This window comes from Eptesicus fuscus, chromosome 22, assembly GCF_027574615.1.
Source record: "Eptesicus fuscus isolate TK198812 chromosome 22, DD_ASM_mEF_20220401, whole genome shotgun sequence".
Classification (NCBI taxonomy): domain Eukaryota; kingdom Metazoa; phylum Chordata; class Mammalia; order Chiroptera; family Vespertilionidae; genus Eptesicus; species Eptesicus fuscus.
In genome coordinates, this window is record NC_072494.1 from 268,018 (window position 1) to 285,256 (window position 17,239).

Sequence of the window (17,239 nt, forward strand, 5' to 3'; positions counted from 1 at the left end):
CCCAGCGCTACAGGTGGCACAATTCAGACTCTTTCAAGCACAGTTCTCCCATTTTCTCTCAAACACGCTCCTTTTGCAAGTTTTCCTCGGTGGATTTGCCAGAAACCGACCCATGAATGCTTGTTTTCTCACAGAAGACGGGCCTGATAAGTACGTAATCTAGGTGGAGAAAAATAGCTCAGGGCTGAAATCGAGCAGAGTTGCAGATAAGAGGTGTGAAACCTCTAAGTTATACTAGTTTATTTGTCTATTTAGGAACTAAAAATACGAATTTCACCAAGTTTTCAAGCATTAAATCATATAATCAACATAGCACCCCTAGTTTCACCACTCAGGGGTGCTATAGCTAAGAAATGCGCACGCATTTTTTCTTAATGAAGAAAGCAAGGACTAGGACCACCAAGTTTCCCAGTTAATTATGGGGGGGAGGGTAGACTTCATTGTTCGGGTACTCAGCAAAAAATAAGATAAATAAAATCTCATGATTTTCTTTGAAAGAGCGTCGTGAGTGGATGTAGACAAAAGAACTTTAACAGATAATGCTGGCAGTAGAATGACGTGTCTCATCATAGACAATTACAGGAAAGAAAGATGCAGGAGAGGTTCCATGGTGTAATGGTTAGCACTCTGGACTCTGAATCCAGCGATCCGAGTTCAAATCTCGGTGGAACCTGTTTACCATTTCTCTTTTTTTCCTCCAAGGAAAACACCACCTAAATGACCAAATTCAGTTTTGACCCTGACATCACCTGTGACTTCGTGAAGTCTCAGCACATCTTGCATCTGTGAGAATACAGGAGCATAATTCCACTCTGGGTTAATAAATTTTACTTTATAAGGAAAACGCATCATGACATCTGAGTAAGAAACGTTGACAGCAAATACACTTTCTGGTAGAATATCTGGCCTCTTTTGAAGAGAGCTGAAGCTCAGTGCGGCTTCTTGGGCTTATGAGCCAGAGATCTTCTGTGTCGTTGTGGCCGACTGGTTAAAACTACGAACTAGAACCCATTGGGGTCTCCCCGCACAGGTGTGAATCCTGCTGACGATAGAAGAGAAAACATCTCAATGTGTTACATATATGAGAACCAGCTGTCTGTGTCTCCCTGAAAGGAAAACTCACCAATCTGGTTCTTCCTGATGTTAGTGAAAGACTCATTACTTTTTTAAAAAGGAGTTAGACCACAGTCCTAATGGTGTTTCCTTTCCCCCAAGGGAGCCCAGGCTTTGGTGATGCCTTCATGATTACTGCAGTCCAAACCCTGCGTTGAAGGCAGCCTTTCCTAAAAAAAAGCAGTGTTTGCTCTCCAAGGAGTCGGCCCCTGTGACAAGCACGTAGAAAAGGAAACCCCAGGAAATTTTGGACCATCTACGGTGAAAACCTGAAAACCGAGACTCAGAGCTGTGGTCCCCAAGTTGTGAATCCAAACTGGGTATTCATAAGCAAATCACTACACAATTCAAGGAAGTAGGGAAAGGCACTTTACTTATTTGTCATCCAAAAAGAGTCCATGAAGTCCTGCCAGGCTGGCTTTTCCTGGGGTCCAGAACGGGGGAGAGGGACCAAAAATGAGATGAGGTTTTTTACTTACTCTGGGCACAGAGTTCAGTCCCCAAACCCTACTGCATGATTAACAAGTATGGGTTAATGTGTTAAAGGAATACTAACCCCGGTGAGTTTCTTCCTAGGAATTCCCGGGAGGATTCTGTCTCTCTGCTGTGGCAGCTTGGCATTCAGCCTCTTCCTTTTCATGTTTGAAGTCTGCTAGGCACGTCATTCTCCTCCCCATTTCTGAGAGCAGCTGCATGCCTTCTTCCTTTATTAATGTGATCAGTTTGCCCAAGGGCTTAGACATTTAATTTTTTCCCACATAAAATTTCATCTTTGTAAGCAATCTCTATTTTATGTGTCTATTCTAAAGTATTAAACCAGCCATTTTCTACACTCTTTCCTTCCCTAAGATTTTTTGGGGTAATATTTGCTGACCTTTCCCTGTCTCCTTCTTCCCCTCCCATCCTCTCCCTCCCCTCTCTGCTCCTCTTCCAGCATCTCCCAGTGGAACACTTTCTCCTCCGTTTTCCTTGCTCCAGGACAAGGTGAAATCACATCAGTCCACTGTCTGCCTCCACCTGCACACGGAGATTTCCTTTATTCCAGGTTCTTCTCGGACCGCCCCCTTCACAGTGGACCCGGACTCTGTCCGCTTTAAGGACCAGACCACCCAGCAGCGGAGGAATATGCCCAACCATGGCCATGGTCATTCACGGTCATGTTTCTCTGATTCATTCAGCGAACAGGCAGTTGAGACAGAAGATAGAGACTGGGGAGCATCTTCCTTTATTCTGTGAACTTTGAACTCAGTTGGAGCCCCCAAAACGAGGTCACCCTGTCTCCTTCCCTTTGACTGGGTCTCCATGGGTCTTGGAAAAGCGTGGGGAGAAAAACCCAGCAGATGATGGTTTTGATTCATTGACCTCTGGGCTATGGGCCCAGCGCGCTTCTGCTGCACTGACTCTGCTCACACATGCAAAACAGCTAGAATTTTACATCCTGATTCCTTCCAGTCTGATGGCCTCTGACCTCACGTTCGGAGAAGCCTCCCTTTCAGGTGGCCTTTGTCCGTGTCTCTGATTCTCCCTCTCCTTATAAGGACAGTCATTAGATTTATAGACCAACCTAACCCAGTAGGACTTCACCTTGATTACGTAGCAAAGACTTTTCAAATAAACTCACATCCAGTTTGAGTCTTGATAAACAGTGCTGTCAAAACTATTCTTGTACATCATCCTAGGGTGTGCCGGCTAGGAGGATGGATGACTTCAACACCTACATGGGCTTCTTGACCTTCTTGACATTTTGCCCAGTAGCTCTTTGTGCAAGTGCAAATGAGAGGCAGGTGCCAGACAACCAAATTCTAACTAATTCCCAATGAGTCTGCTAAGTCTCCTGCCTTTTATTTATTTCTAAAAAATATTTCAGAGAGGAGGAGAGAGAGAAACGTCAATGATGAGAATCACTGATCAACTGCCTCCTGCAAGCCCCCCACTGCGGGTTGAGCCAATAACCGTGTGCCCTTGACCAGAATCGTACCTGGGACCCTTCAGTCCGCAGGCGGATACTCTATCCATTGAGCCAAACTGGCCAAGGCGTCTTCTGCCTTTTAAACCCAAGTTCTCCTCTGAGCCTTAACGTAGCTGTAGTTGGGATACCTTTGGATGGCACCGGAGTGTTTCTCTGCACGGCTGGGCTCTGAGCTGCAGGGGACTGGTCCCCTTCCAGTCAGTGTTTCTCTGCATGGCTGGGCCTGGAAGGGGTTAGGGTTAGGACTGGAAGGGGACCAGTCCCCTGCAGCTCAGAGCCCAGCGCCAGGAGACAAAGAAGTGACAGCTGCACCCCCAGAACCTGAGAAATCAGAGTGAGATCTGCGGCTTTCATGTTAAAGAAAGGTGGAATACAGTACTTGATCCTAAGGGGCATGATTGTGGCAAGTGTGAAACCGTGACTGAACACACACAAAACAGGTCCTGGGGGACGGAGCGGAGTCGCCTGCCTGGGGAAAAGGACCACGTAGTCGGCAGGATTCGAACCTGCGCGGGGAGACCCCAATGGATTTCTAGTCCATCGCCTTAACCACTCGGCCACGACTACAAGACTTTGAAAGCTCTTCTTCAGATAATAGACAACAAAGAACACAAACAAGAGTAACCACGTGCTTTTGTCGATTTGCATCCCATATACAAACAGGCTTTGTAAGATGAACACAAACCTTTAGATGAAATGATTGTTGTCCATCATTTATACATATCAGTTTTTTGTTTTTGTTTTTAGTGCACACGTTTTTGTCAAACATAAATTATCCCCTTCCCCTAAGTCATTTGGAAACTTAGCTTTGCTTGAAGTTAGATACCAAAAATAAATAAATAAAACTTTTGTATTTAATAAAACCTGCAAAATAGAAAACAATTCGTGATGTGTTGGAACTAAAACTATTAACTGGTTGTTTGTTTTAGGGTAACAATTAACAAGCACTGGACATAGCTGCAACTCTGTTTTATTGGATGGGGAAAAAAACATGGCAGAATGGATTTTTGGTAAAGGAAGAGAGTCAGGCTTGAGTTGCAGGAAACAAAAATTAGTTATTATTTTAGCCCTAAACTGGAAACAAACCAAATGTCCATCAACAGTAGAGAAAATTGTGGGTTGGTTTTTTTGTTTTGTTTTTTCATAAAGTGGAATACACACCTCAAAGAGTGAAGAAACTATAAGTATACACAACCATATGGATGAAATCTCAAAAACTGATAAAAAGCCAGACACAGAAGAATACATACTATAGTGCATTCCATTTTTTGAAAGCTTGAAAACAGGTGAAACTAACCTATGGTATTAGAAATCAGAAGAATTATTACCGTTATAAGGTACAGACTGAGAGGCCCCACTACCCTTGGGATTCTGGTAACGATTTTGGTTTGCACATTGGGTGCTAGGTAGAAGGGTGTGTTTGCTTTGTGTAAATATATTGTCATTCACCTTCATATGCTTTTCTTTGTGTATCTGTTATACTTCAGTAAATATTTTCCTTTTTAAAAAATCCATCAATAGGATGTAATACTTTTGCTGTCACTGAAAGGTACATTATACATGAACTAGAGGCCTGGTGCATGACATTCGTGCACTGGGGGGTGGTCCCTCAGCCTGGCCTGTGCCCTTTTCAGTCCAGGAGCCCTCAGGGGATGTCCAACTGATGGCTTAGGCCTGCTCCCACCACTGCTGCTCTGCTCCCCAGCCTTGAACAGGCTTCTGGCTGAGCAGAGCTTCCCCTGTGGGAGCACACTGATCACTAGGGGCAGCTCCTGTGTTAAGCATCTGCCCCCGGGTGGTCAGTGCACATCATAATGACTGGTCATTCTGCTGTTAGGTTGATTTGCATATTACCCTTTATTTATATAGGATATTATATAAGATATTCATTATGCAATTTCAAGTTAAAAATTACTAAAATCTTACTCATTATGGAAATAACTGAGACAGGGTTAGATCTTAAATTATTAATTTATACATATTCTATAAATTTCCATCCTTTTCTTTTTAGTTTTGTAAGAAATTACCAAGCTGTCTTCCAAAGTGGCTATACCACTTTGCACACCCACCAGCAAAGAATAAGAGATGTATTCTTTCTTCTTTATTAATTTTAAAAAGAGAAACATCAATTTGTTTTTCCACTTATTTATGCATTCATTCATTGGTTGATTGATGTTTCTTAAACTCAGAAAATTGCTTACCTCTTTACGAGGGAGTCTAGTGTTAGAGACTGAAAGTGAGAGTTTGGGACCAAATTACTAAATTGAAGTCCTCCCTTCCCCATTTACTGGCTATGCGACCTTGGGCAGGTTATTCAACTTACCTGTGCCTCCATTTCCTTTGTTGTGAAGCAGAAACAATAATACAGAAATAACTTCACTAAGTTGTTTCAAGAATTAAATAAATAGATGGAATGCACTAAAACTCTGCCTGGCACACAGAGTTAAATGATAGCTGACCTCACGTGGTCTCTTCCCGGTGGCCAGTTTCCACACCTTGGCATTCCTTCCTGTCCTTTATCATCCATCTTTTTCTTTCCAATCATGGAAGAGCTTTGAAAGACTATCCTATGGCTGAAACTGGTTTGGCTCAGTGGATAGAGCGTTGGTCTGCGGACTGAAAGGTCCCAGGTTTGATTCTGGTCAAGGACATGTACCGTGGTTGCGGGCACGTCCCCTGTAGGGAGTGTGCAGGAGGCAGCTGGTCTCTCTCCCTTCCTCTCTGTGAAAAATCAATAAAGTATATATTTTAAAAAAATAAATAAAAGACTATCCTACACACAACTGATTCACTTTGCCACAGCATCAGTTCTTCTCCAGTATAACTTTAATTTTGTTGCTGCATTTTAAATGTTTGCTATATGTCTGTATTCCTTTTCACTTCGTGTCCTTTTATTTCAAGTGTTCTCTCACAGCTTTCTTTCGAGTTTCATTTATGCCATGTTTTCTTGCAATTTATTGAGAATACCAAATTGTTTCTTTACATTTTCTAGTTTCTACAGGACCCCCTGCCCGCTTGCCCCCGCCCGGAAATCTGCTCTTAAGAGACTTCTAGATATTGTTACCTTTCCTTGACTGCATCTTTGTGTCCACTTACTATTAGGGTTTCCGAGTTAAGTTCTGTCAACTAACAGGTTGCGTCACTTGATTTTGGCCCCTGTCCAAGTGCTGTGGACGCAGACACGCGCAGTAAAATGAGTAGGCCACGTGTTGAAAAATACAAAAACCCACCGACGTCCCACTGCACTACAGTCGGGCAAAACATGGTGACGCCACCTCACGATTCCTTCAGCATTTTAAAAAAATATGGGTTACGACACATTTGGGAGTCATAAAAGCAAGAGTGGGTCAGGACCAGAATTTTTAAACAAAGGAATAGAACACTGAATAGAGGGCAGGACAGGTCTTAACAGTACTTAATGCATGGCGAAATGTTTGCTTTTTAAAAGTATATGCGTGAAAGTGTGTATTTCTTATCTGTCCGATCCACAAACTCGAGAGTCCGCGCTCCAATGCACACCTCCACCTGAGCGTTTCAGGGCAAATGATAGGCAGGCCCGCGGGACAGGGTCTTAGCCCGGCGGCGAGGCCACAGGGAAATGGGTCAGCGCGCGGAGCATCCTGGGAATCGTAGTCCTGCGCCAGCGCGTGGAGCATTCTGGAAATCGTAGTCCTGTGTGTCCACCAGCGCTTTAACGAACCCTCGAACGGGGGCGGGCTCTCTCCAGACGACCGGAAGTGGCCGTTGAAGCCACTGTAGACCGGGACGGAGGTAGGCGCTGGGCAAGTCTAGCCGCTCTGGGTTTGGGAATCCTCCCGGCGCTTCCGAACCAGCGATCGGAGCTTGTGGGATCGCTTTGGAGGAAAGCGCAGGTATCACCATGGCAACCGCCAGCTCTCCGGACGCGTGACGTCACCCTGCTCGCCCTGCTTGGAAAGGCCTCTGCGGAGGGAGCTGGGGAGTCCTGGAAGGGGGCGCCCCACGCCGCCTTCAGCTTCAGGCGGGCGGTTTCGCCCGGATCCCGCGGACGGCTTTGTTCTTTTGTTCCGCCCCGGGAGGAAGCACGGAGCTGGGCCCCGCCCCGCTGGGCCACCTTCCAGCTTTCTGCCCCCGCAACAGGTGTGTGTCCCGAATCCCAGCCCGCAGGGTCCGAAGGGAAGGGGAAGTCCTGTGGGCGCCTCTGGCCCGACTCCAGGGGAGGCGCCGAGGGGTTTCTTAGTCCTGGGCTGAACCTGGAACCGAGCTGCCTGCTTTGCTCAGCGGGAGTGCCACTGCCGGCGCTTCTCTCTCCAAGGACCCCCTGGCCACTACGCAAAACTCGGAGGTTTGACTGTGACGCCTGCTGCTGACCCACCCGTGTCCCCTAGGCCAGCCATCCTGAGCGCGTGTGAAGGTTCAGAGTTGTGTCTGGATATCTGAGCCCCAGACGGAGGACCCACTGGAGGGACGCTGCTTGGGAAACCCTGGCGACCGGGCTGCAGAGGAACGGGATGAGCTCCTGAGATGGAAGGTAGTGGGGACCACGGAGGTGGGTGGGGGATGGGGGGCGTGATGATGGAGGCAAAAGAACAGTCATAACTTGAAGAGCAAATACTCGTACAGCACTTGTCAGCTGGAAGAGGCGGAAGGAGGAAACCTTATATTTAAGAATCAAGGGAAGAGACCGATTTACATTGCAGGGAGAGACTTAGTTGTATGATCCATATGATTTACCTTCTCATGCTACCAATGAGACTTAGAGACTTGGGGATTGGGTAAGGTGACCAGATTTTAACATTGGTAAAGCGGGACACCATTGACCGGGGGGGAGGGGGGTTCTTGATTAAAAATTTGGTCTATATGGAGCAACAAAAATTTTCATAGAAAGCAAAAATAGTATTGTAATATATTTTTTAAAATTTCAACATACGTACAATTTAAAAATATAATAAATAAATAAAATTATGTATAGTATTATTTTATTCTTTGGCATATTTCTCATTTGAGTGAATTTTTTTTAGTAGATTGCTGTCATCGTTTACATGGTCTCTCTCCAAATTCTTTTTCACAAGAATTTGTTAAATTATATTTCACACATAAAATGGCTTTCAAAGTCTCAACACTTAATTGTGATTTTTCTGATGTCCACACTTTATTTACTGTAGGAAAAACGCGTTCAGTCACAGCATTAGTTCCTGGTAAGGACAGCGCGTATTCCACAATTTTTAGTGCATTATTTATCCTGGCTAAATAGCCACATGGCCGCCGAAAACCGTATATTCCCTTCCCGTTCTCCCACCGTTCCCTAGCTTGTCGTGCATTCTTTCCAAAAATTGGGACTTTTTTAAAACGCCGCGGGACACGGGACAAATTGTTAAAAATCGGGACTGTCCTGCCAAAAGCGGGACGTCTGGTCACCTTAGGACTGGGGAATGACAAGGAGGAATGATGCAGAATGTCTGTGATCCTCATATGACATATTTATTAAATACTGGAGGCCCGATGCATGAAATTCGTGCGAGAGTAGGCCTTCTCCCCCTGCCCCCGCCCCCTTCCCTCGCACTCGCAGTCCAGGCTTTGTCCAGAAAGTCCTCCTATAGGACGTCAGTCTGATTAGCATATTACGTGTTTATTATTATAGGTCAGAATGATAATCTTGAAGTCAGAAAAAAATCCTGGCCATCATTCTTTCAGTGCAAGAAACCATTTTTTAACATATGGTTGGGAGATGGCCATCCAGGCTGATGCCTGTAGGAGTGTGGCATTAAACTCTCCATTTTGTGTGGACTTTTCCCTCCTCTCTCTTTTTCAATCCCTTATGTTAGACAGAAGTGCCTATTCCTTCACTTCTGCATTCATCTTAGTTCTTGGAGTCCCCAAAGCAAAACTGTTTTCACTCTCATACTGCTGTCCTTCTCATGTCAAATCAGCTATTACAACTCCTATTCACAAATTCTTTTCTAAGCAGAATAGCCTTCATTCCTTTGATGCTTGTTCATGTGGTACTAGAGGCCTGGTGCACAAAATTCGTGCATTGGGGGGGTATTGTCCCTCAGCCCAGCCTGCACCCTCTCCAATCTGGAACTCCTCGGGGGATGTCCGACTGCCAGTTTAGGCCTGATCCCAGGGATCGAGCCTAAACTGGCAGTCGGACATCCCTCTCACAATCTGGGACTGCTGGCTCCCAACTGCTCGCCTGCCTGCCAGCCTGCTCACCCCCTAACCACTCCCTTGCCGGCCTGATTGCCCCCGACTGCCCTCCCCTGCAGGTCTGGTCCCCCCAACTGCCCTCCCCTACTGGCCTGATCACCCACAACTACCCTCCCCTACCGGCCATCTTGTGGCAGCCATCTTTGACCACAGGGGGTGGCTATCTTGTGTGATAGCATGAGGGTCAATTTGCATGTTACCTTTTTATTACATAGGCTATCGAGACCTCTTCTCTGAAACTCTACTGCAATGACAGCGTGCTTCTTAAAAATGAAACATAGTGCCGAAACCGGTTTGGCTCAGTGGATAGAGCATCGGCCTGTGGACTCAGGGGTCCCGGGTTCGGTTCCGGTCAGGGGCATGTACCTTGGTTGCGGGCACATCCCCAGTGGGGGGTGTGCGGGAGGCAGCTGATCGATGTTTCTCTCTCATCGATATTTCTAACTCTCTATCCCTCTCTCTTCCTCTCTGTGGAAAATCAATAAAATATATTAAAAAAAAAATGAAACATAGTTCAGTGGATGTGCTTTCAAAAATACTAAAAGTATAATGTACTACTTTCAATTTGGATTACACTTCTGTGGTTTAGTATCAGATTGTATTTGGATTTTAAAAATTAGTGATATTATGCTGTAAACCCTAGATCATTTTTATATAACTTGCAATGAACTTTGTGTAATAGAATTGTTTTTTTATCCCTAATGCCAGGACTTCACATTTATGATTATTTAATATTTTGGCCAACTGTTCCAGCTTGTCCAAATAGTTATAAGAATCTTAATGTAGTTACTTATTGTTTTAACTCTTTTTTCCAACTTTATGTAACTAGCAGATTTATTACATATTCCTTCTATTTCTTCCTACATGTCACCAAACAGGTCAGGGTAAGCAAAGAGCTCTGTGACATGTCCCTTTAGACTTCCCTCTGCATTGTCACTGTCTACATTCTTTAGGTATGGTTATGCAGTCAGGTTTGGTTTAACCCAGTGGTCAGCAAACTGCAACTCGCTAGTCACATGTGGCTCATGAGCTGTGGTTTGCCGCTCTGTTGACTAATGAGTTTGCCGACCACTGATCTAGACTCTCGATTCCAATAATTACAGGCTGTTGTTGTTCCTTGTGATTAAGCCCCTATCTTAGTGGTGGGCAAACTCATTAGTCAACAGAGCGGCAAACCGCAGCTCGCGAGCTGCAGTTTGCCGACCACTGATTTAACCTAACTATAATTATACAGTCATTTTCTTGGATTTCTTTAATATCATTAGAAGTCTTAACATTATTTATATTACTTATGTAAGTTGAGCTATACCTTATATTTGTCTCAATTCTATATATATATATAATTTTAGAGAGGAAGGGAGAAGGAGAGAGAGAAACATCAATGATGAAAATCATTGAGCAGCTGCCTCTTGCACGCCCCCTACATAGAGCTGCTATGTCTTTCCGACTTGGCAGAGTGGCCTTGGTAGTAGGTGTCCTATAAGGGCCAGTAGTTCAGCCTCCTCACTCACCTGAGCTGGGCACTCTAGGTGCTCCCCTGTGTGGGCTGTGTGTACAGTCTTGTAGTTGAGCCTTGATTGCTGTTGGTGTCACTGGGAGGAATTGATCTGCAAGCCAATTGGCTGTGAGGACCAGCTGTGACTACAGTGGGAGAGCTGCTGTGCAGGAAACACCCCTATGGAGCAGAACTTGCTTCAGTGGGGCTTTGGTGCTCACCGAGTCTGCCCCTTGAGGGTGTCGCTTGTGGACTTGTAGAGTTGTAATCTGCTATGGTCTGAAGCTGTCCACTGGCTCTGGGGCCGCCCTGGAGGTACAAAGTCAGTCACTGCCTGGGGCCACCCAGCAGGAGCCACAAAGAGTTCACCAGGTGGGCTTGGAAGTGCCCAGGTGAGGCCCAGCTGTGAAGCAAGGCAGGCTGGTGCCTGGGCCTCTTATTGCTAGATTTGGGGCATGCTCATGCCAGCTGCTGCTTAAGAGATTTTTTAAAAGTCTGAAGCCTGAGCCAGGACAGGCCATTCTTATGGAAAAGCCACTGCAAACAGCTTGGGTGGGGCTGCAAATAGGATGGGGCGGGGTCTCAGGGAATCACCCGGGTAGAGTGAACAGTGTGCACCATGCTGATGGAAACTCAGATATGGCTGCCAGTCGCTCTGCAAAGGGGGAGGTCCCAGCACAGGAACAGTGACCCTGCGAGCACGGCTATCTGGGAGAAAGCTGCCCCCGAATTCCTGCCCTGATACCAGCAGTTGTATTGACCACGTCCATTTAACTTGAGACATTCTTGTAAGGAGTATAAGTAGTATACACTGCTCTGACATTTAATTTGCATTAATAGCAAAGTTTCAAAAGGCCTCTGAAGACTTTTGGAAAGTAGTCTGATATATTCATATATATTTAATATATATTTTATTGATTATTTACAGAGAGGAAGGGAGAGGGATAGAGAGTTAGAAACATCGATGAGAGAGAAATATTGACCAGCTGCCTCCTGCACACCCCCTACTGGGGATGTGCCTGCAACCAAGGTACATACCCTTGACCAGAATCGAACCCGGGACCCTTCAGTCCGCAGGCCGATGCTTTATCCACTGAGCCAAACCAGTCAGGGCTATTCATATTTTTTATGTAACAGAGGAAGCAGCAGAAATGTTTTGTCCCACTTAATAGGAACATAGATTGAGTTGTATGATCCATATGGCTGTAAGTATCTAGAGACAAAATTGTTAATCTTAAAGTAATGATTTACCTTCTCATTTACCTTCTCATGTCAGGTCCCTAGTCAGCAATTATATTGATTCTTCTTTGGATTCTGTGAATTTTGAATTAAAGGATATGGCACAATTCCTGTTATTTTCAAATAGAAAAATAAGTGGACTTTACAGATTGCTGGGGGCAGGCAGCTATGATGGACAATATTCACTGGTTTCTTCTTCCTCACCTAGATCTGCCCTCTCCAGTATCTGCCCTTGTCCAAGGGGGACATACTATACTCCCATCAGCCAGTTTTCAGGTAAGTTGGGATTTCCTGAAATGCCATTTCAGCCCTTAGGGTGGGATTGTATATTCTTTTGCTGTGGGGGTATATTTATCCAAAAAACAATGTTGTTTTGGGCTCCCATCTGATGTTCTTCCTAGTTCTGCCTCTCCAGCTTATCTAATGAATTTACCACTTTCTTCTTGTTTGTTAGTAGTTTGGCATGCTTCAATGTGGCAAGTAAGTATTTAAAAGGCAAAGTGAATGCTGTGGAAAATAGAGAATGAACAAGATGTAGATGGATATTTGGACAAATAAGGTCGGAGAGTTGAGATAGATTGTGAGTATGGATAAAGATTATGAACAAAAGTTAACAGATAAGAATTAGCTGGTGTTATACAGGATTCATAAAAAATTGGAGAAGATGATTTATTTTGGCAAACGGTAAAAGATTGAACAAGGTTGGAATATGAAAGGTCGTGAATGTCTAGATAAGAAGTTGAAAGCTTTATTTTATAGATCATTGTGAACCATTAGTTGTTGTTGTTGTTTTACCCTCACCAGAGGATATATTTTACTGATTTTAGGGAGAAAAAGAGGAACATCTATGTGAGAGAAACATCAATTGGTTGCCTTCCGTACATGCCCCAACCAGAGATGGAATCTGCAACGTGGTTATGTGTCTTGACCGAGAATAAAACCCCAACCTTTTGGTTTATGTTTTCATATTCATTTTACAAAGGAGGAAATATCAGAATCATTTTTCAGATAGCCCATGGCTTGCCTTACCCTGTCAGTATTGCTAACTTTACCCCTTTCCTAGGTAAATGCTTTGTGGTCCAGCAGAAATGTGTTTGGTATTTCAGGAATCAGTGACCTTCAAGGATGTGGTGGTGGACTTTACCCAGGAAGAATGGAAACAGCTGGATCCTGTACAGAGAGATTTATTCAGGGATGTGACATTGGAAAATTACACACACCTGGTCTCTATAGGTAAGGATGATGTCTCTGAGTTAATATCTAGGGTATAAAGGAGGAAGGGGGTTATCTTGTACTTAGGTGAATTTTGCCTTTAAGTTAAGGAACCAAGGATTCCTAATTTTGAAAGGCTTTAAACAGGTTTCTCTCTCCTAGCAAGTAGGACAGACTAATAATTTTTCTGAACCCAGATCAGTTCCCAAATTATACCATGTCAGGGAATTTGTAACACTGACGCTTGATATACTATTCATTCCCACTGGATCAGTCCTACACGTCCTTTCCTCTTGACACAACGTGGTGAAAAGGAATTCTGACCTGGCACTTTGCCTTTACTGCAGACAGGTACCTGTCTTTTGTTTTCTTCCTCATGAGCAGGACTCCAAGTTTCCAAACCTGATGTGATTTCCCAGTTAGAGCAAGGGACAGAGCCGTGGAGTGTGGAGCCAGGCATTCCAGTGGGTGGCTTTGGAGGTAAGTAATGGGTCCCGGAGATGAATGTCATTAACCCAACCACCAGCCTGACGAGGATTTCATGTCTGAAATGTGGATGTACTTGCTTCTTGTGGAGAAATGGGATGCCACCTGGACTCCCTTATACTTTGTCAAAACACTATCTCAACACATATTCTATTTTTATACTCCTCAGAGAAGGTACCCTTCCTACCTTTTGTAAAGGTAACCTCTTAACTAGTTCTGGATTCCATCTTTTCCCATCTCTTTTGGGAACCTCAGTTCATGATTATCATTTCACTTTTTAGCCCTTACAGTTTTCTTTTGAGTTACTGGCTGTATTATTAGTACCTTCAAACAGAAGTAGGTAACCTTAATTTCCAAGTACTTTCATTCAACATGATTAATCTATTTGGCTACCATCCAGTCTGCCCCCCTGCTTTCCCATCCACACACTGCAATAGTGATTGCATACCTTTCTTAATATCAGTGTGATTCTTAATATCAGCTTCTGATTCTGTCCCTTTACCAGACTATCCTTGAAATTATACTTTGCAAAGCATTAATTCCAAAATTGCACAGAAACACCTCTTCAAAGACCAGATCCTGGAAAACGTACAAACTTAGTCACTCTAGGTAAGGGAGAACACTCCAGAGAGAATGAGGTGGGAGTAGGGGTTCTTTTTGTTGTTGTTGTTAATCTTTATTGTTGAAAGTATTACAAATGTCCCCTTTCCCCTCATTCACTTGTCCCCCACCCCAGGCCTTTCCCACACTATTGTCTGTGTCCATGGGTTGTGCATATATGGATACAAGTTCTTTGGTTAATCTCTTCCCACCCACCCACCAGAGGTTCTTTTTTATGGAGGAAAAAAATCATGCCATGTTCAAATTTGGAAAGTGCTGATTAGCTTAAATTTTAGCAAGTTAATTATTGGAGGACCATTCATAGAGTTTTAAAATATACAGCTGGGTATTATGAATTTTCAACAGAGTTGCATAGAATATAACATTTCTCCTCCCCCAGTCCTGAATCCTTTTTCACACTGCACCTTTATAACCTTTACATTAGAATATGGTTTCATGGAATGCAATTTAAAAAACTAATATATTTTTAAATAAGAGACTTATTAACTTTGTACTTATTAACTTTTGTGTTGTTGTTTTTTTGTCTTTGGTGTATGTATTCAAAAAATTTTTTTTCCCATCATTATGCTCCCTATATTCTCCTCCACTTCTACCCCGTCCCCTTCTTCCAAGTTTTATTATGAATTAAAAACAAAGTCTTTAGCCCTAGCTGGTTTGGCTCAGTGGATAGAGCATCAGGCCTGTGGACTGAAGGGTCCCAGGTTCGATTCTGGTCCAGGGCACATGCCCCGGTTGCAGGCTCGATCCCCATCCCTAATAGGGGGCGTGCGGGAGGCAGCCAATCAATGATTCCCTCTCATCATTGATGTTTCTATCTCACCCTCCTCACCCTCGCCCTTCCTCTCTGAAATCATTTAAAAAATATTTTTTAAAAAGTCTTTAAAAATCCCAAAATGAGCACATATAAAACAATTTTAAAATACTTAAAAAGGTATTGAAAAATAAATCCTAGTGTTTTTTTAATGCTTTAGTCATTACCAAAAAGAGATTATATTTAGGTAAAAAAATAATACACCCATGTTGCACAGATAATGTAGATAATTCCGGTGTGCAGAAGACAATCCCTTGCAGTATTTAGTTCCAGTCTCTTGTTCACTTCTTGTTGCTGGAAGTGAGCCACTGACAACAGTCTTGGCAAGCTTGCCCCTGGTCCTGCCGTCTTCAGCATTTGGAGCAGATTTATCCTTAGCTGGTGACTTGGATGCTTCATGTCTGTAACTTGATATATAGTTCTGCCAGCATCCGTACAGGTATTTGAAGTTGTGATGGTACCTACACTGAGATGGCACTGTCCTGGGCCCTGTCTGTGTGGTTTTTCTTACCCTCTTTCTTGACATCCTTTCTAGGCTGCCTTGTGAGCTGGCCCCTGCAGAGTCATGATCATATTCTGATGTGTCGTCTTTCTCACTGGCCCATGGTGTTCCTTAGCTGCTGGTTGTCAACACCCCCAATTATCACTCAGTGCCCATAGGCTTTCCATGTGGTGAAGTGGAAATGGCTTTGTGCAGTCCCTGTGGTGCTGTTCAGTCTGGCCTTCTGGAACTTTCTCAGTCCTTCATTCCTTGCCCACCCCTGATATTCTGGTAACTGTTGCTCATGTGGAAGACATGGCAGTGTGGATAGCATAGGTCACAGTTTGTTGTCTTCAACTGGAGTTCCAGCCAGGGCTGGAGATCAGCCGCTTCCTTCGCCTGGGCCTTTTCTCCTTTAATAGCATCAGATGCCATGGTCTCCAGTCCTCCACTGTGAAGTACTTTTAGGAGCTGAGGTCATCTTCATGGCCATCTGCTGTACAAGTGTCTTTCTTAGTGTCACTTCCGTTGATGGATATTTCCCAAAGCCTGTGTTGCTTTGATTGTTTGGTCCCTGCTTGGGAAGCTGTTCTGAACCTGCTGCTCTCACACAGGTGGCACCACGCCCCACGGTGCCAGGTGTGGTCTGCCTCACTGCTTGAGCTTGCAGGGATGACAGTGATAGTGGCTGGGCTGGCAGCTCAGGTTCATTCTGCTATACCTTCCTGTTAACAGATTTTTAAAACACAGCCTCTTTTTAAAATCTTTTTATTGGTATTAGAGAGAGAGGAAGGAAGAGAGGGAAACATGGGTGTGAGAATATTGATCGGCTGCTTCCTACACCCCTACTACTTGGGGTTGAGCCTGCAACCTGGGCATGTGCCCTGACTGGGATCAAACTGGTGACCTCTAGGTGCATGAGACAATGCTCGACCAACTGAGCCACTTGGGTCAGGGCAAACAGTCTTTTTTCTTGACTGAATCTGCTAACATTGACTACCCTGCTTCATTTAATTGTCATCTTTCTTTTCTTGGGACTTGAAAAACACACCCTAACCCCCAGAGTAGAAAGTACAGTACTGTAACTCTACTTCCTGATAATGTACTTTTCTTTTTGTTTCATCTATTGTTTTCTTTGCTAATAAACTGCCTTCTTTCATTAGGCAGTTTATTCATCCCATTACCCTACACGCTCACCTGTGTTCTTTTCTTACATACATTCCTATGGCTTCAGCTATTGTTTTCCTTTATTTTTTGAGTTGATATTTCCTAACCTATATTTCAAGATCTTGATTATTCTGCTTCTTTTGGTGTCCACCCCCATAAATACTACTATAGTCTCCATTTCTGTTCCTAATTCTCAGAACACCTAGAGTCAAACTGTTGTCCTCCCCTCCCCCTTAAATTATTTCCGCTACTATTTACAACTTTCCCATTTTTAGCAGTGAAATGACTGTTACTTCAGTGTTCCAGGCCAGAATCCATGCAGCTTTAGCCAGGTCTTTTTTGTTTGTTCTGTCTTGACATCAGGGTTCTTAGTTTCTGTGTTGTTGTTCATTGGTGAGAAATCTCAGTTCAGAGTACCTTCTCTTAGTCTATGTGTGTCTCCTCTTAGTTATCTCT

General features: G+C 44.1%; 1 protein-coding gene and 2 non-coding genes across 11 annotated transcripts in view; 2 read left to right on the plus strand and 1 right to left on the minus strand.

The window, feature by feature from the left end:
* ZNF184 (zinc finger protein 184) overlaps window positions 1–17,239 on the plus strand; it is a 31,603-nt gene that overhangs the window by 10,534 nt on the left and 3,830 nt on the right. For 3 of the 9 annotated variants that reach the window (XM_054711896.1, XM_054711898.1, XM_054711899.1), the window contains 4 exons: window positions 12,214–12,281; window positions 12,460–12,485; window positions 13,112–13,238; window positions 13,602–13,697. In XM_054711896.1, the coding sequence (XP_054567871.1) occupies window positions 12,477–12,485; window positions 13,112–13,238; window positions 13,602–13,697 (232 nt within the window). In that variant the 5' untranslated portion in view covers window positions 12,214–12,281; window positions 12,460–12,476. Of the gene's footprint in view, window positions 1–6,514; window positions 7,593–12,213; window positions 12,282–12,459; window positions 12,486–13,111; window positions 13,239–13,601; window positions 13,698–17,239 lie in introns of those variants that run through there. The other 6 variants (XM_054711895.1, XM_054711894.1, XM_054711893.1 and 3 more) reach the window with 4 other exon arrangements.
* On the plus strand, window positions 602–673 carry TRNAQ-CUG (transfer RNA glutamine (anticodon CUG)). Its single transcript has one exon. It is a non-coding gene; the product is annotated as a tRNA-Gln (tRNA).
* TRNAS-AGA (transfer RNA serine (anticodon AGA)) lies at window positions 3,568–3,649 on the minus strand. The gene has a single exon. It is a non-coding gene; the product is annotated as a tRNA-Ser (tRNA).